Source organism: Myodes glareolus, chromosome 1 (genome assembly GCF_982192425.1).
Source record: "Myodes glareolus chromosome 1, mMyoGla1.1, whole genome shotgun sequence".
NCBI lineage: Eukaryota > Metazoa > Chordata > Mammalia > Rodentia > Cricetidae > Myodes > Myodes glareolus.
In genome coordinates, this window is record NC_142026.1 from 138,955,512 (window position 1) to 138,983,473 (window position 27,962).

General features: G+C 47.5%; 2 protein-coding genes across 4 annotated transcripts in view; both read right to left on the minus strand.

Annotated features, from left to right (window-relative positions):
* C1H6orf118 (chromosome 1 C6orf118 homolog) overlaps window positions 1–8,090 on the minus strand; it is a 28,530-nt gene extending 20,440 nt beyond the window's left edge. For all 3 annotated transcript variants that reach the window (XM_087895901.1, XM_087895898.1, XM_087895902.1), the window contains exons 1-2: window positions 8,029–8,090; window positions 489–1,195 (exon numbers count right to left, since the gene is read on the minus strand). In XM_087895901.1, the coding sequence (XP_087752027.1) occupies window positions 489–1,195; window positions 8,029–8,053 (732 nt within the window). In that variant the 5' untranslated portion in view covers window positions 8,054–8,090. The remainder of the gene's footprint in view (window positions 1–488; window positions 1,196–8,028) is intronic.
* Window positions 8,091–9,853: 1,763 nt separating this feature from the next.
* Pde10a (phosphodiesterase 10A) overlaps window positions 9,854–27,962 on the minus strand; it is a 194,583-nt gene continuing 176,474 nt past the window's right edge. Inside the window, exons 18-22 of the mRNA XM_048420903.3 lie at window positions 25,976–26,148; window positions 21,159–21,270; window positions 18,693–18,773; window positions 16,819–16,907; window positions 9,854–15,198 (exon numbers count right to left, since the gene is read on the minus strand). Of these exons, the coding sequence (XP_048276860.3) occupies window positions 15,081–15,198; window positions 16,819–16,907; window positions 18,693–18,773; window positions 21,159–21,270; window positions 25,976–26,148 (573 nt within the window). The 3' untranslated portion in view covers window positions 9,854–15,080. The remainder of the gene's footprint in view (window positions 15,199–16,818; window positions 16,908–18,692; window positions 18,774–21,158; window positions 21,271–25,975; window positions 26,149–27,962) is intronic.

Consider the following 27,962-nt stretch of genomic DNA (forward strand, 5'->3'; position numbering starts at 1 on the left):
ACCCTAGGCTCTGGCTCTCTGACACATAGATGGCTCTTCTCTCCCCTCCTGCCTTGAATTCTTGCTCACAGTCTGCTGCCCTGGTCAATAAGGTTCCCTCTCAGACCACAGTCACTTCACACATCACAGCCCCCACCAGCACACCCCCATCATTCCTAACCCAGTAGCATCTGTATCAGCTCTCCTGCCAGGGCTCCACCTGCCCATCTTCTATGGGTGGTTAGTACCTTGGATAGTGTTTCCAAAGCTGTCCCCACCCATCACTGAATATTGCTGATCATGAAATTCACCTCCAGCTTATCCTTGCCAAATGTCACCTTCCTCCCCATCACCTTAATTCTTATTGACCATCCTGGGTATTAGGGGCATCAACCACTCTGTTGCATTCTGCCTGGACAGGTAACTGAGGTACCGCAGGTTGAGTCCGGGCCCACGAGGGTCTCTAAACTTTAGCCCCATGTTGAGCGCATCAGCCCCACTCCCCTTACCTCCTTCAGTTTGTTCTCGTGGTTCACAGCCACCTTGCTCCCTGTGAAATCGTTCTTCAGGAGATCTTGCTTTGCCAAGACTTCTTTCTGGAAGCTAAGGAACTTGTTGTATCTGTCAGCTTTTGTTATACCAGCTAGGTAGGAGCTGACATAGCGATACACATCCCTGCCTGGAGGTGACTTGTAGCACTGGCGACTGGATGTCACCTCTGGGTATTTGAGCACTTTCATCTCAGGCAGCCTGAGCTCCTCCTTCCTGTGTCTTTCCCGCGAGAACACGGGTCTTTCCCTGACTTCGTCGTCCTCCTCATCCTCTGGAAACTTCTTCAAGGCGACGCCCTCTCTGTAAGCATGGGAAGTGATCACACGTGGGTTCAAATACCGGAACAGCTGTGTGTTGTGGGTGTCATCGGGGTGCAGGGCTGTGTTGATGGTGAAGTAAGCCCACTCCTCTTTCATCTTTGCTAACTGTTTGTCTCTGGATACAGAGGGTGGGGAGACCCTGGTTTGCTCCCTTGGTCGGTTTGCATTGCGCCAGTGCTGGGTAACAGTCTGGGGTGGCTTATAAAGTTTGTTGGGGTTCAGGTGTCCAGAGGTGTAGACAAAGACATCATCCCTGTGATCCTTCTGGAGTCGGGAGAGGAGCTCCCTCAGGTTGCACAGAGTCTTAACACCGCGTGTCTCACAGTGCTTCCACTTCAGGTAAACTGCTCGGGAGAGAAAGCACAACCATGAGCCCCTCCTGCGGCCACTGGCAAGGTCTTCAGAGAGGACAAGGTCAGCCCTTGTAAGACAAACACAACTGTGGCCGCCTCAGGTGTAGCTGAGGGTAAAGGACTAGAGGCTGAGCTGCAGGGGGTCTTATCAGCATAAAACTCACAATCCTCCAAGGGCAATGGGCTGGGTAGTTTTGTTTTTTTGTGTGTGTGTGTGTGTGTTCTTTTATTTTTTAAAGTTTATTAAATAATGAAAGTTTTCATTTCCGCCCCTCCTCCCAACACCCTCCCACTCCCCCCTCCCCCTCCTCCTCCCTCTTCATCCCTAAGAGCAGTCAGGGCTTCCAGCCCTGTGGGAAGTTCAAGTTCCTCCCCACTCCTTCCAGGTCCCTGAAGGTGAGTATCCGAACAGGCTGGATCCCAAAAATCCAGCATATGCAGAGGAAACAAGTCCCAGTGTCATTGTCAGTGGCTTTTCAGAAAGGCTCTGGACCAGCCACATTCAGAGAACCGGCCACATTCAGAAAATCTGGTTGGATCACATGCTCGTTCAGTCCCAGTCCAACTACTAAGGGAGTCATTTTAGGGTTTACAGGAGACTTGATTATAAATGGGATCCCAGGTCCAAGGAGAGATCCCCAGACTGTTCTCTAGACAGAGGAGAAGGTGCCTGAACCGGCCTTGGCCTATAACCATACTGATGAAGATTTTGCTTATCACCATAGATCCTTCATTTGACGATGGATGGCGATACAGATGGAGACCCACATTGGAGCACCGGACTGAGCCCCCCATGGTCCAAATGAGGGGCAGAAAAAGGAAGAACATGAAAAAAACTCAGGACCGCGAGGGGTGCGATCACCCACTGATACAAGGGGACTGATCTAATGAGAGTTCACCAAGGCCAGCTGGGTAGTTTTAATTGTCAGCACAACACAGTAAAATCACCTGGGACGGGAATCTCAAGAAGGGAGGGTCCAGATCAGGTTGGCCTTGAGGTCTTATTTGTCCCAGGTTGTCTTTATGACCTTGGGAAGAGCCAACCCACTACAGGTGGCACCAATCCCTACGCTCAGTGGTCAAGATGGTGCAGGCATAGAGAAAGCACAAAGGACAAGAAAGGCAATTGCGTTCTTTCTCCTCTGCTCTTGACTGCAGTGCCATGTGACTGGTTGTTTGAAGTTCCTGCCCCCTTGGTTTCAGGGGTGTGATGGACTGGTGTCTGGAATCGTAAGCCCTGCAAACTCTTTAACCCCTAAACTTGCTTTTGCCAGGTATTTTTTTATCAAAGAAATGGAAGGAGGCACATCAACCAGAAAGGAGATGAAGTGCTTTGACGTGACACAGCATTGCTTACGAGTATGAGCAAAACTACTCTTAGAAGGCAATTTTCACATGAGGTTCTAATTTTCCTTGGCAAGGATGAAAGGGTCCCCTCTAAATGTGATTCATAAGGCATGCCAAGGAATAGACAGGGGTTGCTTATTTGTTTGATTCTCCCCTCCGATTACCAAAGTGGTGTTTCTCAACCTGTGAGTTGTGACCCCTAAAAATCGAATGACTTTTTCACGGGGGTGCCTAAGACTGTCTGAAAACACAGGTGTTTACATTACAGTTCATACAGTGGCAAAATTATAGTTATAAAGTAGCAAGGAAGATCATTTTATGGTTGGGGGTCCTCACAGCTTGCAGAACTATATTAAAGAATCATGGCGTTAGAAAGGTTGAGAACCGCTGCTCTAGAGACGACCAAGGTCCGTGCACCCAGCCCCTAATGACTGACCTGCCCTTCAGTTCTTCCTCTCCTGTGCCCATGTTGACAAGTTCTGTTCCTTGTGCTTCAGTGGAAGGACTCTGAGAACCTGATCTAAGACACCATGGTCTGGGGAGCCCTGGACTCCATTCAGTCCTAACTATGTGGATGCAGACCTATATTACCTTCTCACTCTGAACTAGTGCATTCTTCCTCTGAAAATGAGTCTGATCATCTCACATAATACAGCTAGTAAACAGTCTGACCACAGTCCCTTCTCTTGTTTCATGTCCCCTTACAAATTCACAAGTAGAGGTGTACACAGATCTGCAAGGCATCATTTTCCACCACAAAGGCAGAGTCCTCAGATGTCACCAAAACCAAGGCATTGACTTCTGGGAAGGTCCTGGAGGATAAATAATCAAGCATCACCCCTTCAGTAACGTTGGGGCCTCTCTTGTCCCCAAGCCATAGAGATTCAGGCTCCAGGTGGTGGGTCACGTGATGTGGGATTTCTTTCTATATGCTGTGATTATCACTGACAAATAAAGGAACTGCTTTGTGCTTATAGCAGAGCTAGAGGGGAACAGAGCTAGGCGGGGAAAACGAAATGGAATGCTGAGAGAAAGAAAGGCAGAGTCAGAGAGAAGTGATGAAGCTGGAGACAAATCCTGGGAACTTTAGCCGGTAAGCCACTGTCACATGGCGATACACAGATGAACAGAGATGGGTTAATTTAGGATATGAATTAGCCAGAAATATGGTAAAGCTATTGGCCAAACAGTATTGCAAATAATACAGTTTCTGTGTGATTATTTTCGGACTGAGCAGCCAGGAACCAACAAGCAGCTTCCTCCAACAGTCAGGTCTGCCTTAGACTTGAGCAGCCTCACTCAAAGCAGGCCAGGATGTACCAATAGCCATCACTTGTCATAGCTGGGAGTCCTCAGGATTAACCCATCTGTAAGTAGCTGCATGGCCATCATGAGGAGGGCTGTGGGATGCTTATGAGATCCTTCCAGGTCCAGCCTTCCAGGGGCAGAGCTGGTTGCTAAGCACAGCTCTCCACCAGATGCTGGACTGTTCGTGCTGGCTGCCTGACTACCTGAGCAAAGGGAGACATGAAGACTGAAGACTTCAGGACCTGGGCTAGTGCAGTCCCATGTATGTGTCCAGTGCTGGTCTAAAAGCATCACCTAAAAATTCAGGGTACATCCTGGGAAGAACAGAAGGCCAGCAGTGATCCAGCTGTCTCATAGTAACCAGAGTGTATCAGACAAGCCCAGAGCTCCAAGTTCCAAGTCCTGTGTTCTGCCCTCACTCACAGGTCTGGGACCCAGGGCTGGAAGTCTCAGAGAATTTCACTCCCAGGCATTGGCAGAATCTACTTCTGTACACACACACACACACACACACACACACACACACACACACACCTACGGTCCAGGTAGCTTTCCCTTTTGGAGAGCAATCATTTTTGACTCAGAAACCCTGCGTCTCTGACTGGCTAATGGCTTCCCACCCTTTGCTTCTAGTTAATAGGCTCCCAGGATGCTACATTTTCTTGGGACCTTAGGACATGGATGGGACCATCGCCAAAGCTCCTCCCTCTTCAGACACGGGAGTGATGCCTGGAGTCACACCAGCTGTTATTCCTTTTGATCTTTGGTCCCTTTAAGGGGCAAGCCATGCCCACTCCCAGCAACTTCTGACCTCTCCTTGCCATCTTGGCCTCTTTTTCTGTTCCCTCTCTTGGCATGCACACACGTGTTTTCTGTCTTTTTTCTCTCCCCTTTTCTCTGTTTCTGTCCTTCTTTCTCTCCCTCTCCTCCTTCTCCCTTTCTTCCTCTTCCCCCTCCCCTTTTCCTCCATAACCCCGAATAAATATTTTAATCTCATTTTACATGTCCATATCTCTGTCTCCTGCCTGCCTGCCCACAGCCAGCCTGCCCGGGACATGCTCTTGCCTGCTCTGACATGGCCCCTGGGGACCTTGCCCGGACCCACAGCTGTCTCTCCCGGACTAGTGGTTGCTCTGCGAGCCCGCCGGGGCACACATTTATTTTTTAAAGAATATTACCAGGCACTTAGGAAGCTCTGACCATCTCAGAATTCTGTCTCTTTGGGAATGTGGTCAAACCCAGATCCCAGTCACCATAGTACAGCCCAGTGTGAAAATGAGCCATATTCCTTCCTGCGTGAATGGTAACAGCTGAATATTTAAACAAGCACTTCTGAGAGTGAAATTTTTAAGATTTTAGTCGGTACTACAAAGAAATGCCCTTGACTGGCAAAATATTAATGTGACTTTCAAAACTGACAGTCTTGAATTTCCTCCAAAGTATGAACACAAAAATTAGGAAAGAAAAATGACCCCAACTGTGAGGAATGGGAGTGGGAGGTTCCCAATGCTACAGAGCCATTCTTCTGTTAGTTTATGTCCAGGAAAGACTCAAAACCACCAAAGCCACCAGTGAGTTCTTTCTGCTTAGAACAACCTTTCTAATGCTGTGACCCTTGAATACAGTTCCTCAGGTTGTGGTGACTCCCAACCATAAAATTATTTTTGCTGCTACTCCATAACTAATTCTTCTGTTATGAATTGTAATATAAATATCTGCTATACAGGTGGTCTTAGGTGACCCCTGGAAAAAGATAGTTCACCCCCAAAGGAGTCTTGACCCACAGGTTGAGAATTGCTCACTTAGCTTGTGTTTCACCTGACTTGCAGTGATAGTTGACAAATCCAAGCGCCATTCTCTCTATCAGAATCTTACACTGGCTACCACATGTTCTGTTTGCCTGTGCAAAGTCACCAGCCTAGCAATCTGCACTTCCCACCATCTCTGCCCAACTTCAAAAGACTCGAATGCTTGAACTGCTCTTCGGGAAGTGCAGACCCCTCACAAATTATCTGAAAACAACCTGGCTTTGAGGGAAAACAAGAGGACTTTTTGAAAGCTCTTTAATGAGGACAACATAACATTGGGTCGTTAGACATAGTGTCAATTCAAATAAATACCCTCTATATCTTTATAATTTTTTTCTTTTTCTTCTTCTTTTGCTTGCCAAGATGCAAATAATAGCCTTTAGTGTGAAGATTACATTAATTTAGACTGTTTTACTCAATCTAACCAGCTCCTGATTTTATTTCCGTTCTCATGAGCAGCGTGGACTGAGAAAGCACTTGGGACACTGTGAACTCAGAACTGTGTTCCGTGGTCACTGAGGGTGGACTGTGAGTGGATGAGCGTAGTGGACACTTACATCAACACAAAAACAAAATGGAGGCCCTCCTGCTCCCTGTCCTGACAGAGGATGTGCTGACAGCAACACGCTGGGATCAGGTGATCCACACCAATCAGGAGCAGAGGCCCAAAGGTCAGCAAAGACAAGAAAAGCCTCAGCAGGGTCATACAAACCCAGGCTCCAAGAGGCTCAGCAGACACTGGTCTCCAATGTACCTCAGGACACAACAACTATTCACATACTCTAGCAACAAGAGATCATGTGAGGCCCTAACTTTGCAGACTCCATTTTAAAAAAGGGGTTTCATCTTAAGCCATCTAGTGACCAGGGACCAACCTCAGTTCCAGAAACGTGCTGTGATAGCAGAATTTAAATGATACCCTAGAAATAGCCAATTAAGGAGCTAAGGAGCAGGGTCATAGACCTTATGGAGTTCCAGATGTTTTCTGCAGACACCCTCATCCTTGCAGACATCCTGACAGCAATTTGTGGTCCTTTGTTAACAGTTCACACCCAAAGTTTGACCAATGGCTGCAGAAATCACCTTACTCTGTACCCCCTTCAACCAATCCCAAGACCCCAAACGTGTATCCATCCACGCTGATTGTGGCAGTTTTCCTTTAAAAGCTCTCCTCTCCCTGGGCACGGGGTCTCACTCTCTCCTCACCCACTGAGTTGGTGTGCTGGAAGAGTGTGGTCCATACTTGAGTTTGTTAAACAAAGACCCTCACGCACTTTGCTTCAATAGCTGGCTCTGTGGATTCATTTGGAATTCAGTGACAAGGGCATAACAGTTCTTTGGATGACCACGTCTCACCGGATCACTTGCCGATAGCCCGGCTCTGTAGGTATGAACGTCCCACACCACGCCGACCTGACTAAGCACAACTGCAGCTGTGCCTGTGCCTCTGACGCCTTCAAGGAACGCCTGTAGTGGAGCTAGCAGCCACCCACCGTCCTTCCCACCAGTGGGTGTGGACGTGGGGGTCTGCTGGGCACTGGGCCTTCAGACTGGTAACCTCCTTGGTGCCACCACCTCTACCAACTGTCCACGAGTGAACTCTGCCTCTGGATATCACTGTCATCACGTAGAGCGAAATTGTTAGGTTGTTAGATTTATTTCATGGGATTTGTTCCTCTCTTTTATTATGTGTTCAATGAATTTAACCTTCAGAAAAGACATCTGACTGCCTGTCTCTCTGACCTGCTGTGTTCCAAGACAGCAGTGTGGTACAGAAAGTTGCTCTGAGCTCAACTTTAGGGAAAGCAAACACTGAGCTAGAGTAGTGAGTCCCTCCATCCATTTCCCTCCAGGGCACCGTACATACTAACACACACACACACACACACACACACACACACACACACACACACGCACGTACACTTTGACACACATCCCACAACATAACACAGACACCCTGGGATGGTTACTTTTGAGTTTAACCTTGACACAGCCTAGACTCCCTGAAGGAACCCTCAAGAGAAACTGTCTAGCTGAGGTTGCCCTGTGGCTATGCCCTGGGGGTTTTCCTCGATGGGTTAATTGAGGTGGAGAGTTCCACCCTGTTTCCTGGGCTGGACTCTTGACTGAATGAAGTCAGGGATCCTTTTCTCCCGGTTGTGGACAGAAACTCAGCTTCTTCAAGCCTCTGAAGGGGCAATGTGCCTCTGGGTCCAAGCAAACCATCCTGATCCAGGCACTGACCTTTGGCCATCAGAACGGTTCCTACTTTCAAACCCACTTCTGAGAAACAGGCTTTCCCAGACAATCAAATGTCACCTAAGCCAAGTCAGCACACAAATTTGGAGACAGACAACTTACAGTCCGGTTCCAGATCCTTAGCCATTGCCCCTCTAGTCACCAGTTGGGAGTCAAGGCTGCAGTTGCCGTGGCAACAATCAACATTCTTAGCCCCTCCTCCACAAGGTAGATATGGGGCCTGGCCACAGGGTGGCAGGAGAACCAAGATTTCCCATGGCTCCTCTGCCAGGCCTGTGAGTACTGCCAGGGAGAGCAGGAAGGATGCTCACTGGCTTAACTTTTCAAAACAAAACATTCTTTGGATTAGACAACAACTAAGCAGATTTATTATGGAGCCTGGGGACAAAAGGTAACCCTTCCCTGTGGTGTCCCAAATGAATGTGCTCCTGCTATGGTCCTTGGTTCTAGCCCAGAGCGCAGTGGACACTAAAGCAACCCTGGGCTGTGGTGTACTGTGTTATGTGATAGCGCCACCAATGGAGATTCTAGCCTTCTTTTGACTTACTCAAGGCTGTACAGGGAGGAAAGAACTCCGATTTGCACACCTCTACCAACCTCAATCGCCTCTTTTTTTTTTTCTCCAGCCAGAAAGAATTCTTCCAAGTCATGGTAGCCATGCTATCCCTTAGGTAACAAAATCAGAATATCAAGGGTTGAATACCTGCCAGGCCTTAAGAAGACAGCAAAACCCCAACTCTCTCCTACTGTTTAAAATACTCCATCAAAGTGATTGAAGAAGTATATTCAGTTATTATCTGTACAACCTGTCAAAACTAAACTGGATTTTTCTGGAAGCAAATCGCTGGTTTACCCGTGTTGTTCTATGTTCTTTCTCTGTGTGATGCTGGGGGCCCTCTGAAGGCTGAGGGATGAAAGGACCAGCACACCTGGGCTCTCCCAGGGAGGAGCCTCCTTAGCAGCAATATCCACGCCTGCACTGTGGAAAGCCAGGAGAGCAGAGGTGCTGCTGCTCGCCCCGGCCCACCGTGACCTATGCTCTTGACCTATGACCTCAGCAGTGAATCCTGACCCAGAGCCAACACTGTGGAAAAGCAACTGTGAGGTGCTTCTCAGTTGTCAAAATCTGGTGTGCAAGGGAACACTTACCTTGGAGACAAATGTCCTACCACGGAGCAATAGTCACCAACCGCAGAGTCTGGGTGTGGGATGTGTATGTGTGTGCGTGTGTGGAACCACAGAGGAAAGCCAGCCCCTGCCAGACAGGACAAGAGGGTGGGCGTGAGTAGTAGACATGGCCATCTGCCTCGTCTTGGGTTTCTGTGGCTGTCAGCAACATGGTCGTCAAAAGCAAGTTGAGGAGGAATGCATTGCTTTGGGTTTATGACTCTCAGGTCCCACTCCATCCCCCAAGGAAGTCGGAACTCAAGCTGGCCAGGAAGCTGAATGTAGGAGCTGATGCAGAGGCCATGGAGGATTACTGCTTACTGGCCTGCTTCCTTCCCACGGCTTGATCTGATTTATTATATGCTCAGGACCACCTACACAGGGGTGGTGCCGCCAGTAGTGGGCTGGACCTTCTCACATAGGTCATTAGTCAAGCAAACATCCTACAGACTTGCCTACAAGCCAATTATTAAGAAATTTTCTCAGTTGAAGCTCCTCCTCCCAGATAACTCTGGCTTGTGTAAAGTCACCGAAACACTAGCAAGCAAAGGCCCTGACAAGGTCACGGAGCAGTAGACTTATTGTTTATACAGAGAGGCTATCCCCTGGCCCCTCTCCACAGAGACAGAGCATTTGGCCGACTGTGTTTGGGGCAGTCTGTGTTGTCTCCCAGTAAAGCAAGTGTCTGCGGGAAGAAGAGGGGGGAGCTACTCAAAGCATCTGCCGTCTTCCCCACACACAAGAGAGCAAACTTGAGAGATGATATTTTAAAAACTTTGTATTCAATTATTCACACCAAAGAATATCCATTAAAATTATGAACATTTCTAAATATATTTCATGTATCATACATATATATATACTTTATATGTATAATTACATATCCACAAAAGATTCCTTACTGCTTTAAGCATGTGGGTAGAGCAAAGGTACAGATTTTGCAATGTAACATCCATATATGCATATATACTGGCTGTTTGATTTATGAATTTATTTACACCTTGTCTGAGTTATAATAAATGATTACTGTCCTATTATACAAACGTAACAGTAAAGGTTTTTAAATACAAAGACTGCAAATGAATACATGAAAAATTACACACATGTACAATATTTATAATTTATAAATGTAAAGATAAGACTTCTTTAAATTATTGCACTTACGCACTTTACAAAGATATTTTTTTAATGTCAGACATATAAAATCATCTTTTTGGAATTTACTAACTCATCAACTACAATAGTGTTGGATATTGTTAACTTGAAATTCTTTTTCTTTCCCCTTCCAAAAGAGAGCCCATTAAGGCTTTGGCTGCCGACCCGTCCCCTGAGGATCAGTTGCTTGGACCTGCGGTTCCTGTTTCCAGCAGGTGTTGGCTAGCTAGGAGGCTGTCACCGTGACCTCTGAGGTGCCTTGGCTGGGTGCAGATGGAAAATCTCTTTTGTTCATGTGTTCATGTGGAGAAAGCTGTTCTTCTCAGGAAGAGTCCAGACGCTGCATTTGCTGTTTGGTAAGTGTTTCACAGTGTTCTGGGCAAGGACGTGGTGTTTAGATAGGCAGGGCGCCGTACAGAAATGCCTCTTCTCTTTGTACAGTAAATGATCACGTAGCATCCGCTCCACACAGCAGACCACATGGAAACGGTATTCCCACACGTCATTTAGAGTCACTAGTCTAGATACAGCTTACGACTGGGGATTTGGGTGACCAAACCAGAAAGGAGAGTGGGGACACCCATGATAGAATGATATTCTAGGTGGGCTAGACAAAAACAAGCGCTTGGGGATTTAAGTTACATTAGAGATAAAACATTGGCAAATGTATATTCCTGGAGATTAAGCACTGAGCTGTGTGTGCTGGTTTCCTTGGCGGCAGACTGTATTCAGCTGTGGTTCCACACTGGAGTTCGGGTGTGATCCTTTGTCCCCCACCCCCCTGACAGGGTCAGCTCTAGGTGTGTCATTTCGGTTATAGAATCCTCACAGTTACGGTAACGGCAGGCAGATTGCTCACAGCGCACAGAGCACCAACTTCCAAGACTGAGAAGGGACAAGTCGGGGGACCGCAGCAGTGTTTCTTTGGGTTCTAAGTGTGCTTTCCTTAGGAGACAGTAGCTTGCTTGTCCTGTGCTCCTTGCTGGCAAGGAGAACACCTTCAGCATTTCTCTTTCATTTTGTTCTGGTTTTGTCAATTCGTGAAATGCCTTAAATACTCTCATTGATCAAAGTGTACAGCTCTGTTTGAAGACAGTAAGAATGTTGTATTCCACTGGGCATCTCTAATTTAAACTTAGTGTAAATAATGCCAAAGGGGCAGCAATAAAAACTCACATGTGAAAATATGGCTGTCACGCAAAGGGGAACCACAGCTGGCGGTGCACATGCCTAGCTCAAATTTCACAATGACTGTTGGGCCAGACTGACACCGGCAACAGGAGGAGTTGGGGACTGGATGGACAGCCTTCCTAGAATCCTTCTGCACACTAGATCAGCAGAGCACAAAGCAAATGCAGATTTGAAATATACAGAGAGAAGTGGCCTTTAAAATCAAAGCCAGCTGAGGAGCCAGAAACCAAGAGATCCATGCCTCTAACTGGAGCCACAATTCCTGACAAACAAGAGGATCCCCAAGTCACCAGGGCAGACATCAGTGACATGGGATGACAGGCCCCTGACAAACAATGGTGAACCTGCCAGGCATACACCCCTTTAAATGCTGTCTGTCCCTTACACTTGCCAAAGATGAAAGGCGAGCACGTGAGAGAAAGGGGGAAAGTTGGCTTTCAAATACAGGTATGAGGCCAAGGCAGGGCAACTACTTTAGTCCTGTTAAAGCTGAGACCTTAATTTAGACCTAAGAGAGCAGGAACACCACATGCCAAGCTAAGCCCGTTGGAAGACCTGCTCGGTCCCTATGGCGTCATGCAGCAGGCAGACTGTGCTAACACATCTAGCACATATATGAACACAGTGAAAAAGCAAAGCTCACTGAGTGTGTATCAAATAAAAATACCAACACAGGCTGAAAAGAGGAGTCCAACACTATCAGGGCAGATCCACCTGACTGTTGTGGGAACGAGTCTCCTGAGGTATCACAGCGACAATCACTAGCACACTCTTCAAACTGGAGGGAGCCGGACGGGGACAGGACTCAACTTCTCTCTTCCTGTTTCTTATATCCTAGGAAGTGGGACGCTGACAGTCACCCCAGCTTTGCGCTGCTTCCTCGGCCACTCCTGCCCTCTACTTTGTTTCGATCAACAGACAACTAATTGATAGTGACACATTTTATGATTGGATTTCATCACCCAGACTCAAAACACTTCACGTTGGTGTTGGCATGAACTTAAGTATCCACGAACATTTTTTCCCCAGATAAAAAGGGACCACAAAGTGTGGAAAAAAATTAATAACCACCACGACTCTAAAACTTGTGTGTTAAATGCTCATAAATAATTTCAGTAAGTGGAACTTTCTCTTAATATTCATTGTTTGTCACTAAGTTTGCACCAGACACTAATGAGAAATTCCTGGAAATCCTCGGTGGGAGGAAGCATGGAGAGAAAAGAGGTGGGAAAAACTTAGAGGCAGGATTCCAGTGCCTGTCTGCTAAATATACTTGCCAACACACACACACACACACACACACACACACACACACACACACACACTTGACTGCATGAATTCAAAAGCCAAATTATTAACTAAACAAGGCCACATCCTGGCCTCTTTTATTTTGGGCAAATCTATGCCTGCTGGGTCTCACACATGGTGAGAACAATCTTATAAACATCTTTTAGAAAATAATTTTTAAAAAAGGCCTTTTAAAAAATCAGCTATCATCTTTTATCCAAACTGCTTCTCATATGGCAGTATTTCATGAGATTGTCCAGCCAGCAAATCCCCAGCAGGTTCCTCTGCACAACTGCCCCAGTAGAGGCCACACAATACAATATTCTTGGCTAGGTCAAACTGAGAGAGATTTCTGTAATATTCTTACTACCACATCCACCATGAAATGCTAAAGCAGCCACAGAATTCCCATGACCAGGATCCTTTGCCAAACTTGAAAACAGAATTCATGCATTCCTTCAAAATGCCAGAATGAAACAAGCATCCCAATCCTGCCCCTTGCTGCAGTCCAGCTTCCAAGGGAGATGATCTGTCAACGTGTGTGGGTAAAGTGGCTTTTTGTTGAATCTAGTGCCGCCTGTCTGCATGAGGAAAAGGACTTGCTACGACCTTCTGCCTGTGAACACTTACAGAAGCCACACTTCCATTCATGTTCTCGTTTCCCAACGTGGAAAACCACTGCCATTTTTATTATAAGTGCTTGCTTCTTTCTTTCCTTTTGTATCACATGTGTACCATATATACATCTGTGTGTTTGTGCCCACACCATGCATACTACATGTGCAGGTGTGTGCCCAGCCCTGGCAGTCACTGGCATCACCTTTTACCTGATACGGTGACAACAGAAAATCAATGTCATGGAGGGGAGATGGTGGCTTTTTAGAAGCCTGCGGGAAAAAGGAACACATGGTGTTAATAGGAAATGAGAACAAGGTTTGTGTTCAGCCGCTCTGCTACAACATAAATCAATATGTAGAAGAAACCCCAATAGGTTTTTGCTGATGTCAAGCTCCTATAAGCAGTGGTGTGTACAGTATCGAGTTATCAAAGCCAATTTTGAAAATGCATTTCAAAGCAACTTTTCACCCTCCCGGCAGAGCGGTAAGAGAGCCCTTTGTTCTGACCAGTCTCTGACTTCCCAAGACTCACTCGCTAAGCGAGAACAACCAAGCCCGGGTTCTCTGGTCTCCCTGCCACCGTCCTGAACATCCTCGTGGCTGAACGGGTAACCTCCTCAGATGCAGCAGGAAGGGCCCGGGGCTCTGTCGGCTTCTCTAACTTCACCCAGCAGCAGTTACTGGAAGGTCACACACAAGAACGAATCACACATGGGGATCTTTGTGGAGCACTCCGGATATGAGCGTGGCAGAGAAGTCATGATCAAGGGTCAGCGTGGCGGCCCTGCACCTCCTCCTGTTGGGCCGGACTGCACAGTGAGGGGAGAGATCGCAATCCCATGCCACTGAGGCTGCACTGTTGGTGCCTCTGAGGGGAGGACAGCATGGGATGGGGTGTCATTTAGAATAATCTTTCAGTTTGGATGTGACTAAAATGCTGCCATAACACACAGTCAAAACTTAAAGAAATGGGAAAATTAACGTATTATTTTACTCACAAGGTTTTTCTTGCTGCAAAGGAAATTCAGATGCCTCACTTTTATTTTCTCTGTGGCTAAAGTTGCCAAAGGCTACAGTCTACAGCAAGGGGAACGTGTTTTAATTCTCTGACATGGTTTGGACTGAGAGCTGAGGTTCTCGGATGCCTGGGATGTACCCTGTGTCTCCTTGACGAAGGACGGATGTCTGCTTCCTTAGGCGGAGCCAACTCACCTACGTGCCCCAGAATAAACTGAAAGAACACACCTTTAGTCTGCCTAAAATCGACAACTTGAATTCCTCAACTGCCTGTGGGCTGTGACCCTTCATTACCTGTGTCCCAGGCTACAACAGGGAGGTCACACGTGGACTTCACTACAGGGACGGGTGTCGTGTTTATAGCCAATGCCACCAAGAAGCACTGCCCTAGAGCCAGGGTACTGACCACGCCCTCATGGAAGGACCCAGACAGGAACCCCTCCTGTGGTCTCTGCCCACCTTCAAGGCCAGTGCATTGCTGGCCTGTTCACAGAGGTCATTCAGGAGTTGGGTGGAGCCACAGAACAGCTGATGTCTGAACATGGTGGAGCCCAAACAGCTCACTGTCCGAGGCGTGCGCGGCAGGCAGGAAGTCCTCTCCTTCACTAGTGTGTGTGATGGTACCTTCTGGGAGAGGTGTCCCCTCCCCCTTAGAAATAAAAGGAACGACGTCGAAGAAGCAGGATGAAGGTCGGTTGCTGGACGGTCACCTCGCCGGGATCAGTCATCAACCTTCACAGGCAGCTTCTCAGATGGCCCTTTGCCTGCTGTCGGGGCTGAAATCCACAATGCAGACTCCTCCCCACGAATCACCTTCTCCCACTGATTGAGATTATCCCTAGGGACAAAGGACAGAGTTACAGATGACATGGCCTTGTCAGAGCCATCCTGATGCTGACTTGATGCTTGGCTGGTGTAGGGTGGCTAGGCCAAGCTCTTGCCATGTTTCTTCAGCAGTGAGCCCAAGAGACCCAGGGCACCGGGCTGTGAGGACAAAAGCTGGGCTAGAACAAGGTCATGTTTACTAATTACTGAGGATGGAGTGAGCAAGAGTACTTAGGGCTCCTTGTCACGGTTGATCCAGGCAAGAGGCAGCCAGGGGTGGCAGGTGAGAGAGAAAGATGGTACTACCCAAGTTACAGAGACCTCGGGAGGCCAGTTAACCTCGCCACAGTCCCTTTAATCTGAACAGCCTCTTTTGTGTAAAACATCTCAACTTCAATGGCATGGGCTTTCAAAACATCCCACTGCAGAAGCTGCTCTGGGGACCTCGTATCGGAGCCCCGTTCTACTGTCCTCTAATCTCTTCTTTCCTCGTCCTCAACAGGTATGTCACAGGCACATGGCCTCGCAGCCTGGCAAAGGTGACAGTCTGCTGCGTGAGCCTGCAGGGTGAGCCCGCAGTGTGAGCCCGTGGTGTGAACCCATCGTGTGAGCCCTCAGTGTGAGCTTGTCCTGTGAGCCCACAGTGTGAGCCTGCAGTGTGAGCCTGTCCTATGAGTCCGCAGTGTGAGCCCATCCTGTGAGCCCGCAGTGTGAACTGTCCTGTGAGCCCGTCCTGTGAGCCCGCAGTGTGAGCCTGTCCTGTGTGAGTCTTGCAGAATTCTTTACCCCACCCTGACTTGGCTTTCTTTTACATAAAGTCAATGTCATAAGGGAGTTTTAACAGTGGCAAGTACAAAATTTATACACAACACTACTAAAAACTCCCCTAACAGTCACCCGAGGAGACAGCACAGGACTCTGCTCTGCAGGCTGACAGTGGCTCCTACTCTGTCTAGGAAGAATGAATGTGTGTGCTCTTCCCATACACTGTGTAGAGATCACTGTAAGAGTCACACGGTGACTGTGATGTTTGTGACTGGCATGTTTGAGTGTCTGCGGGCCACACAGGGTGTCGGAGGCTGCAGGATGCTGCCTGGTAGGAATCCGGAGTCGAGGTGCCATCAGCATAGACCACAAACAGGACAGTCACAGGTTGAGAAGGGAGCCGCTTACAGAAAAAGGGGTTCACTGTCTTCAGGGAGACTCCGCATGCCTGGCTCACACAGAGCACAGGTAAGCACCTTACCCCGAGGGGTTCTCTGCACACAGCCCCTTTAGCTCAGCTGCACAGATATCCTTTGACCTGCCCTGGTCCATGGCATGGGCTGCCAGTACCATCTGTCCTGTCTGAGCGACACAATAGACTGCCTTAGCATCAGCTAGTGTCTGAAATTCAACTCTGATAAAAAGGAAAGCAGGGGGAAAGGGTCTCAACCCTGATGAAACCAGTCAGCTGGGCCCACCCAGGACCCCTGAACAGGGCAAATGGCTAGCACAGCAGGGACACAGGCTGCAAATCAGAAGATTCACTATAAACTGAATACCACATACCCACAGGCTTATGGAGTGAGAAACCTCACACAGAGTTCAGGAAGGCTTTGATGGCCACACAAACCTGGAATGCTGTGCTTACCTGCAGGCCTTCAGCAGTGGCTCCGTGGGCGGGAGGATCTGTGTCAGCGTGGTGTAGCAGGGAATGGCCACGGCATTGTAGAACCCAAGCTGCCGCAGAGACAGGTCAGGGAAACAAAACAAGGTCACTGTTAGGATGTGGATGACCCACTTTTCTGTCCCTGAAGCCTAAGTATGAAGTCAGTGGTTCTGCTGTATGCTACGTGTGCGGTTTGTGTGTATGTGCTGTGTGTGTGCTGTTTGTCTACAACTGTGCTGTGTGTGTGTCTGTGCTGTGTGTGTGCTGTGTGTGTCCTGTGTGTGTGTCTGTGCTGTGTGTGTACTGTGTGTGTGCTGTTTGTGTGTCTGTGTTGTGTGTGCTGTTCCTGCTGTGTGCTGTGTGAGGTACTGTGTACTATGTTCTGTGTGCTGTTCCTGCTGTGTGCTGTGCCCTGTGTCTGATAAGTGCTGTCCGCTGTATCTCCTGGGCCCTGAGCAGACCAGTGCTGAGTGATTGGCAGTGCATTCAGATAAATGCCAAGAATACCTGCACACATTCTTAACACAGTGCAGCCATTTACACCCAGGGGAGTTGGAACTTGAGTGAGTTAAACTTGTCAGGCTTGAATCCAAGGCCTGTTAATGTCCTGTGTTAATTTGATGCTGCCCTCTGGACTTCGCAAAGTCGGGGGCCCACAGTCTTTCACCTGCCCAGTTCTCTTCCAGCTTAGCATGCAAGGGCAGCTAATGCGATTTCTGGTTTTCTTTCTTTAGCCTTGTGTCATCCCCACACTCCTCGCTGGTGCTCAGCGATGCTCTCCTAGCTCAGCACTCCCCTCTCTCTACCAGTGAGACGTCACCATCTACCAAGGATGCTACCCCAGGCTACCTAGTGAAGGGCAGACGTGGATTACTGTGGGGCTGCCCTCCACTGATGAGCCCCACTTCATGACTGACCAATGAGATGGCACAGTGACACCATCGACTCCCTAGGTTAGCCCAGCATCTTCTTGAGAAATAGAACTCCAGATGCATCCGAGAGCAGAAGCAGCAGGAGGTCTACATGGTTTGATTTCACTATCTCCTACTGTAATGCTCACAGTCTCCATGCATGAGCAATGCTTATACATTTCCACTTTGGAAATGGGTTTGAGCCGGTGTCTTGTCTGCAGTCCAGGTGGGCCTGGCACTCATGAAGCTCCTGCCACAGGCTATTGGGGCTGGGGCTGCAGGGACGAACCACCACCGTGGGCTTAGTTTGAATTACTTAGCTTGTGCAGGTATTTTCTTATTCTAAATCGGAGCAAGGAGTGACTGGGCTAGAACACCCAAGAAAAAGATTATATACTGGGGAAGAGAGTACTTCCCTGTTGTGATAAAACAGCTTCACAGTGATCAGTTTGGAATTTAGAAGAACTGGAAAAAAATTGTGGGTCTCAGAGATATTTAAAACTCACTCATGCTACAAAAGGAGTTACTCTTGGCAAAGCTCAACCTATTTTAAAATGAACTATTTTTCTGATTGAGAGTCCTAAAATGGAACCCTTTTGGGGAAAGAACCTGTTACAACTGTTTAGAAAGACTTTGTTAGGTCCCTTCCTTAGCGACAAGATGTATTTCAAATAGCTTAATAGCCAAATGTAAAGCAGTGGAGCAAAAGCAGCAGTGGAGGGAGGAGAGGCAGGAGTGAACACCCCAGAGTGTGCAGGACCCCCACATCCCAGAGTGTGCAGGACCCCCACACAAAACACATGTCAACACTGGGACCAGACAGAACACTCTACCAGTGAGCTCGGGGTTTGAGACCCATCGACAGTGGGTTCAAACCCACCAAGTTCCATAGATAGATGGTGGACAGACAGACAGACAACCACAGACGGCTGTTGGTCTTCATACCTGTCCTTGCGGGACTTCATCTCGCTTGTCTCTGTCCATCATGGGAATGGGCTGAATTCCCAGCTTCTTCATTTCATCGCCCTGCAGTAGACAGGAGGAGGTGACTCGTAGTTTCAAACAGTCAGACAGAACTTGGGTGTTAATGAAAACTTCCTTTAAAACGTCTCCTGCCCCAAGAGACATGGCGTCAAAGTCATGGCGATCTCTGTGTCCCTGTACAGTACTGTGCACTGACATTCTTCTCTGCCAAATTACTAGACACCCCAACACCTCCTCTGGTGCCACTGCAGAGCCATGAATGGCAGGAGGGGTGATGGGTGTGCAAAGGCATCATGGCTGCCCTTGCTTCTTTCTCAACTGGTTCTTCCTTTGTGTGAAATGAGTGAAATTGGGCTTTCATGGTGTTGGTGGGGGAATGATAAGCAGTTTGCCAAAAGGGTCAGTGGGGATCCAGGACAGCAGACACAGCCTGGTACCACATTCCTGCCGCAGGTGGTTGCTGGAGGGGACTTCCCGCACACCAAGCTCGGGGATGAGCATCTGTATCACTCCACTTCGTCCTCTAGCAGCGCTGCAAGATGCACACAGCGTCCTTAGAGCTCCTACATTACAGCTCCTCAGACACCAGCTGCTCTTCCCTTGGAGCTTGTTGAAGTCTTCTTAATGATGCACACGGAGTCATTTTAATCAACTTTTTTTCTTCAGAAATTACACTGGAACCCAGGACCTGTTAGTCAGCAGTGAGCGCTAGACCCCTCACTCTATGCCCTAAAACTAGTCCTGGAGCACCCGGGTCCCCAAAGCACAAGTTCTTTAGCTACACGCTCTGTGTGCAGACACTGGTGGGTCCAAGTTCCTGCTCGGGAAGCTGTCACGAGTCTCAGAGGGAAACACTTTTCTAGATGAGAAACTTCAGTGCGCTCTTAGAGCCAGATTAATGCTGACAAGGAAACCCAGTGACATGGGACGAGCAAGGGACAGGCACCTAATGAGGGCTTCAGGGACTGTGAGGGGCTGAGGCAGGCTATGGCAGGGGGTGCAGGGGTGGGGTGGAGATCTGAAGCCAATGATGGTGGAGGATTTGACATGGGGTGCTGACTGCCCAGAGCTATGCTAAGGGCCAAGCAAGGGTCCTCTGGGACTGCATGACCCAAGACTGCATTCTTCATGGCTGCTCTGAAAGGCACAGATGAGGAATAGGGGGAGGGGGCAGAGTAGGAAGCAGCAGCAGCATGGTGGGGAGGAGAGGAGACACTGGACTTCAGGGGGTTAAATCAAATGCCAGGGCCTGGAGACTACTTGGGCCTGCTCCCAGGGTGGACAGGTCCTAGAGACTGCCATGGACTAGGTAATCCACAAGGAGTGTGCAGGGAGGAGTGTGCAGGGAGGAACCTACGCTCCGTGTCTGCCATGTCTTCATTCATGGCTTAGAACACAAATGTAGTCGATAAAGGATGATCTGCATGGTGTGCAAAGCTGAGCGGAACAGTAGCCCAGTTTCCCCAGGCGGGGTTTCAGGATGTGCTGTCGGTCACAGGAACAACCACAACCACACAACCACACAACTGAGTTGACTGGCAAGGAAGGATTGAGACCAGGGGAATCTCACTTTCATTAACTAAGCTTGACAGGTTCAGTTACACGATAAAACAAAGTGAGTGTGTGCGTGTGTGTATGCGTACGCGTGTACGTGTGTGTGTGTGTGTGAGTGTGTGTTTGTGTGTATGTGGTCTAGACCAGCGGTTCTCAACCTTTCTAATGTTGCGAGCCTTTTAGTACAGTTCCTCCATGTGGTGACTCCAACCACAAAATCAACTTTGTTATTACTTCATAACTGTAATTTTGTTGCTGTTACGAATCATAATGAAAATGTTGGTGTTTTCGATGGTCTTAGACAACCACTATGGAAGGGTGGTTTAACCTCAAAGGGGTTGAGACCCACAGGTTGAGAACCGCTGTTCTAGAGGCTGGTTGCTCCATAGAAGGCAGAACCCGAGCTGGCCTGGGAACACACTGACACTGTCTTATGCTAGAGTCAAATAAGGATGACTCTCCCCAGTTCCTCACGAGCAGCAGATGCAGCCCAGGGCTTCGGAGCCATGGATACCCGCTGCACTTGTAAAGCAATATCCAGCAGTACATTGCCCAGTGAGCACAGGTCGACTGTGGAGAAAGGGAAGTTGCTGCAGCAATGCTCACTGAGCATGCTCTCACACCCACTCTTCCAGTGGGGATCAGGGGATCTGCCCTCATTCGGGTAGGCTGGGATAGAGTTCTCAGCACACAAGGATACGCGCTCAATTTGTCATGCTGTGTGACTGACCACAGGTTTCCAAGGCAACTATGAGCATGACCAATCAGGCCTTAGGTAGACTGACTGGCCACTGTGCTTCATTCATTTGTTCATTCATTCATTCATTCCATTTCTTGGTAATGTCTAAGTTAATATAAGAATCAAGGACATACCTCAGCCCAGAATTCTGCGTATATATCATTTGCCGTCAGTTTTGTAACTGGCCATAGTTTCGTCACAGAACAAAGATCGCAGGCCGTCATCATCAAGCCGATTACACGGTCTCTAGAAGATGATATAAAACTGGTGAGTGCGGTATTTGCGCTTTGCCTGGAGACCTATGGGCAGGGATGGGGGGGGCATGCAGGCATCACCAGGAGTAAGGCTTGCCTGTGCGTTACTTCCCGACGACAGAAAAAGCATTAAGAAGCAGAATCACATGGTTTAGCAGGTAGGACAGCAGTATAGAATTAAAGGGCAAAGTGGCTTTAGCTGTGACATCGGGTTGTACAGGAGTGCTCTGAGCTCCTGGTGCCTCGGTATCCCTGCTGAGCAAACACAGCAGGCAGCGGTTACCTTACAGGCTGTCTAGCCTTCCCTTCACAGACCTCTGCAAGCGTAATGTCACCTGAATGAAAAACCCGCCCCATGCTTTCATCCTACATCCACCAAGTCTTGAGATGTACAGAAACACTCAGCTTGGGTGTGCAATGAGCTGGATGCCTGCAGAGAGGGATGGACCATGTTCCTCCAAGGCTGTGCTCTTTAGCAAGCACTTGTTCAGACTCAGACTCTGACAAAGGAAGGCGTTTTCCATTTAGCTTCTTGGCCTCTGAGCAATACATTACATGTCTGACTTGCGGTTTGTACACAAGTACAGCTAAATCTTTTCTCTTCAAGAAAAATAATAATTGCTTAAAAGTTCAAAGAAACATATTGCCAGCGACTTTACTGGGTTTTCTCTGGTGATACTTAGACTTGCGAAATGAAGCAGGGGAATATAATATCCTGACCTTAACTGGAGAAAAATCACATAATTTATAAAGATCCTTCATCACCCAACATGTAGAACTGTGTCAGGGGTGAGACACACTGACACTTCCAGCTCATATGTATTCAGTGAGGTCTGAGGGACACAGGGCTACCAGCGGATTTCTCCACTGGGGACACAGCCTGGACCGGTGGACGTGGTTTGTCGGGGTCATCTGTCAAGGTCGCAGAGACTCTCACGCAGTTCTCACTACAGTTTCCTGAACGCCACATCATACGGGGCTGCTTGCCATCAGTCCACTTCCTGTCTTACTCACTGACCTCCACAATCTGGCTTTTCAAAGGGACAACCCGAGGGCTTGTTATATCTGCTACAGTCAGGGTGGATAACTGAGAGACGCTCGGCAGTCATGTATGGTCACCTGGCATCCCAAGTAGATGCCACTTCAAGACCCAAGTAGTTTAAAGTGACCAGATAAATCTACAATTCTCTGGTTCCATTAATTTTTAGAAAAAGAAGAGCATATTTGAACTTGAACTTCTCAAGAATTAAGTTAATTTACTAGACAGACGGAGAACGTGAAAACTAGCATTATAGTTACAAATCATTCTTTCATACAATTTAAGCGAGTCAATCTCATACAATGTTTTTTCCCCCACACCCCAACATTTTTTTACAACCCAACATTTTTTATGCTAAGTAGTATAATAAGGTTTAATCTGAAAAAAAATTTCTCATTTCGGAACTCTGTAAAAAGTGGTGTTAATAGCACTGGGTTTTGTAAATGTGTAGACCCTTTCCCAACAACCTCACACTTAGAACTGTCAACATTATTGAGACAACACAATGCAAAGTTGTTATTTGATTGCTCGTGAGGAAGTGCGTAGCCTGGAAATTCGGCATATATTCATATTAAGTATAATTACTGTTTTTATTCACAATTATAAATCAGTTAGATGGTCATGATCACCCAGAAATGCCAGAATAGATGCTTTATTCTGTTCGTGAATGTAATTAGACCTCACCCCTGAAAGGGTTCCCAGCAGCAGCTGCGCCCTGTGGGGTTCCTGCAGGAAGCCTGGTATAATCTCGGGGCGACCAGTCTGTAGCCGCAGACCTCAGAGGGAAAGCGGAAAGCAACTCAGAATACAATGTGCTCATGGTTCCCCTAGCAACTTCAAACACATTGGCCTGTTCGTTTAATCTAGCAATTCTGGATCCTGCATAATAAGATAAACTCTGCTTTCATAGAAACTTCTAGTTGGGAAAGGCAAATAACCCATAAATGTTATCAAAAAAATGACACAGTGCTTTCCTTTCAGGTAAACAATTAAATGTAATACTAAAATGTCAATAATTCAGAAGGTCTACAGCAGATTACTGTTTGCTTCGGAAACACTCCCAGGAAGGGGTGCAAGCCTGTGATGTCATGCGACTCATTTCATAAGATGAAAGCCAATACAGATGGACTGCAGGGGAGCCGGAGGGTTAGCAGAAATGCTTTAGGAGACCTCCCAGGTTACAACACTCTTAACACAGTCAATTCAGTGGGGAAACTGAACTAGCCATTAAGTGATACTGATTTAATGCATCAAGAGGAAATAAAAATATAATTCTATTAATATAAGAATTCAGAGCTAAATATAAAAATTGAACTATAAAATGCACAAAAATTTATGAAGTGTTCGCATGGCTATGGGGTTTGATAAGAGCAAGTAACAGATGCATCTTATTGATCTGAGGTTTCTTTGTTCCTCACAGAGGATCAAGGGCTAGACTGTCACTAATAGAGGGTTTGCCTAGCATGTGTGAGGCCCTGGGTTCCATCCTCAGACCTCAGACACATGGAGCAGGTCTCACCCTCCTGTGAGAAGATGGGGGAATTCCTAGCTTGTCTGTTTTAAAGCTTAATGTATGTATATTTCTAGCAATATATGCCATATATACTTAATTTTTTATTTCATGTCTATCAGTGTCTTGTCTGCTTGTGTATCTGTGCACCATGTGCTTTTCCGGTACCTGGAAGAAGACATTGGAAAACTGGTTTTGAGCTGTCATGTAGGTGCTGGGAACAAAACTCAGGTCCCCTGTAAGAGCAGTCAGTGCTCTTAACCACTGAGCCATCTCTCCAGCTCTATGCTATATAATGTCAAGGGTATATAGGGGTAGGAAAGATCACATGAGCAAAGTTTATTGCATCACTGTTTATAATGGAAAAGTCTAGAAACTGTCACCATCAATCTGGAGGTTTCTAAACCTTTACAACTATTTATGTTAGATTGTGTTATAGGATCTTTTTTTTTAAAAAAAAAGAATGGCTCTGCAATGTTTGTCAATTTTAACATTTGCAAATTTTAACTTTCAATATTTAGGTTGGAAACAGCCTAAATGCTCTTGCACTGAAGACTGGATAAAGATGTGGTACACTTACACAATGGAGTCCTACACACGGGGGAAAAGATAATGACATCTTGAAATTTGTGGGCAAATGGATGGATTTAGAAAACATCATACTGAGTGAGGTATCCCAGACCCAGAAAGACAGATATAATATGTGCTCATTTATAGGTGGCTTTTAGATATAAACCAAAGAAAACCAGCCTACAAAGCACAATCCTAGAGAACCTAGACAACAAAGAGAATCCTACGAGAGAGACACATGGATCTAATCTACATGGGAGGTAGAAAAAGACAAGACCTCCTGAGTAAATTGGGAGAATGGGGATCATGGGAGAGGGTAGAAGGGGGGGGGGGGAGGGGGGCAGGGATCCGAGTGGAGAAACACATGTAGCTCAATAAAACAATTTAAAAAAACGAACGGCTCTGACATAAACACTGAGGAGAAGGCACATGGCTGTGTATACGCCACAGGAACACTGTGCGGACCTCTGGAGAAACAGAATGGGGTGGTGCCAGAGCAAACACGTGACATCCGAGTATAAAAGCGAGACTGTCGCTCTCTTTCCTCGGATTTCTTCACTTGGAAGCCTGTTGAGGCAAACTGCTAACCAACACAAACCAGTCACAGCTAACTTGTGCTACCAACACAGAGGCCCATATGCATTAAGCATGAAAAATAGACTTTCAATTTGATGTTTAAGTTTTCTATAATGACATATTAATTATTGTGACTATTTGGTTAATAAATAACTGAATATATCCAAGAAAAAAGTAGAAGGATGGGTTTCTGAAACCAAGCATACTTCATGAGGGTCGAATATCCCTTTGAAGATGCCATAAAGAGAATGTAAACTCTTCTTCTTGCACAGGGTGTAGGCACAAGAACCACTCACACACTGTGAGCAGCGGAGGCGACTTGAAGCACACTGCCCTTGTGAACTTCAGGGAGGCAGAGCTGGAGGAATGAGAGGCACCTTAGGAGCTTTATCAACAATGACTCCTGTCCTGGAGAGGCCTTGCTGTGTGTGAAAGTAAGATGGCCTCCCCCATTGTTCCTCTGATAGATAGATACACTGCATACATTTCGAGGCTTGCAGAATGTAGGCGTGCCCTGGCATGAGGGGAGCTTGCACAACTGCTGCTGAGCTGAGGCACACACATCGTTATAAAGACATCCTTTACTCCTGTGAGCCGGGCTCCAGTTCTACCCGTTTGCTAAGAGCCCCAAAGCAGAGACCATCCTCTAGAAAGAAATCTTAAGACCAGGTCTGGATGGATCCCAGAAGAGGCAGGGACGGAACCAGTAAGTAGCTGTCCTTGCACCTTAGGATAAAGATGGCCTCACGGAGGAGAGGCTGACTGGATACAGATAATCACAACATGGAATCTGAGGCAGGTGAGTGTCTCACACCACACTGGGCCTGAAGCTGAGTCCACTCTGCAAACCATGCCCTGCAAAAACAGTGGAATCACCACCAAAATGCATGTCAGCAGAGGCATGCCCTCCGTGTGTTCTCCTTTGAACACACGCACGCACGCACACACACACACACACACACACACACACCAGGCTCATAACCTCGGCCAAGCTGTCCTTACCGATGCGACTGGTTGTGGAGGTTCAGTGACCCCGCCTGGTACATCTCCTCCAACTGCTTCCTGTTCCCAAAGTACAGGGCGAGGTCAGTGGCGATGATGGCTTTGCGGATGATCTCCAGCACCTGCTCGTACTCGCTGGAGCTCAGGGTGGAGAAGATGTTGTGTCCTTCCAGCTACAGAGAGACCAGAGGAAAACCACCAATAGCAGCACACCTAGCCTCAAGGCATCTTCTGCTACTTGGAAACAGTATGGATGGATAACAGTGTCAAATGTCACCGCAATGACAAGTTTGGGGAAACAAAGGGACTGTTTCGTTGTTGTGATAGAGCAATTGCTTATGTGGTCGATTTTGTGTGTAGAATACCACTTGGTCCCACAAAACACAGGGGACTTTACTATGCCTGATTTCTGTGTGTTTTTATAGTGACGAACATAGGAAATATAAAGCAGTGAAGTTGCCAGCAGCTTTTTCTTTCGGACCAGTTAATACTAGTAATTTCACACTGTACTGAAAACTCATGCTTAGACAATCATCTATATACGCAACCACTTCAGGTCACACTGTAAATAGCAACCTGCTTTCCTGGAGCTCACAAGAAGCAGACACGTTAGGCACAGTCACTGAATGTGCAGGCGTACCCAATTGAAAGAGAAAACCTCAAGAGGCAAAAAACAAACCCAAGAGGTGTGAACACAGAGGAACTCAGCAATAACTAAAAGGGGTATAAGGCTGTGCTTCCAGACTATGTGGGGGTATCATGACATGACATTACCAGGGAAGGAATGCCTACACCACGCCAGAAAAAGAGGACACCCTGGCTGCAGCCGAGAGTGTAAATTGGGGTTACACATGGGTAGTAGACACTGTGGCTCTACTGTAGGCAGAAGCCATCCACAAAAGACTTGGGTGTCAAATGGAAACCAGGAAACTAGAGAAGGGTCGTGGGTGAGAGTGTGTATTCATAGATGGTGGGAGGGCGGACTGTGGATTAAACCAAAGTGGGGTGCTGGGGTGCAAAGGCTTAGGAATGGAGGAGCACAAGGGTATGGAAGAAGTCAAGGGCTAGCCCAAAGCAAAGTGTGATGGTTTGAATGAAAATGGTCCCCATAGGCTCACAGGGGGTGGCACTATTGGGAGGTGTGATGTCGTTGGAGTAGGTGTGGCCTTGTTGGAGGAAGTGTGTCACTAGGGGTGGGTTCTAGGGTTTCAGAAGCCCAAGCCAGGCCCAGTGTCTTTCTCTCTCCTGCTGTCTATCTCCTGAATTCAGATGTAAAACTTTCAGCTGCTTCTCCAGAACCTTGTCGGCCACACACCGCCATGCTCCCTGCCCTGATGACAACGGACTGACCCTCTGAAACTGTAAGCCAGTGCCAATTAGATGCTTTCCTGTATAAGAATTGCTGTGGTGTCTCTTCACAGCACAATAGAACATTGACTAAGACAGGGAAGGCATATGAAAACATCATATAAAGCCTAATATTCCACACACTGCAACAATAAATATAAGTAGAGAGATGAAAGGAAAGTGAGGAATGCTGGGGGTGTGGAGGATGGGGAGAAAGGAGAGGAAGGGTGGTGGGCAGGTCAAATAGAGGTATTCTGCGTGGGTGGACAGTGCCACTCCCAGAAGCCATGGACTCTGAAATAAGACCACACTGCCAGTGTGGGATACCTCCCTACAAGTTATTTTGGTCAGATAAGCGTTGGGGGGTCTCTAAAACAATGGCTCACATTCTTGGTTGCCCATATAACTAGCCTGTAAGACCCTGTTGCTAAAGGCCAATGAGAGCCTTTGGGGTCCAGCCTCTGGACTCTCTTCAGGGTTCAGATTGGAAGCCACAACAAGTGAAAGGGACTTTTTCTTTGGGTATCTGAGCATGAACAAACTATCACATGTGCTTCTCCAAATCAGTCTCTCTATTGTTCTGCTTCTATTCTACTTCTCCTGAACTAATTCTGATTTCTCCTAGCTTTTCTCTTCTTCT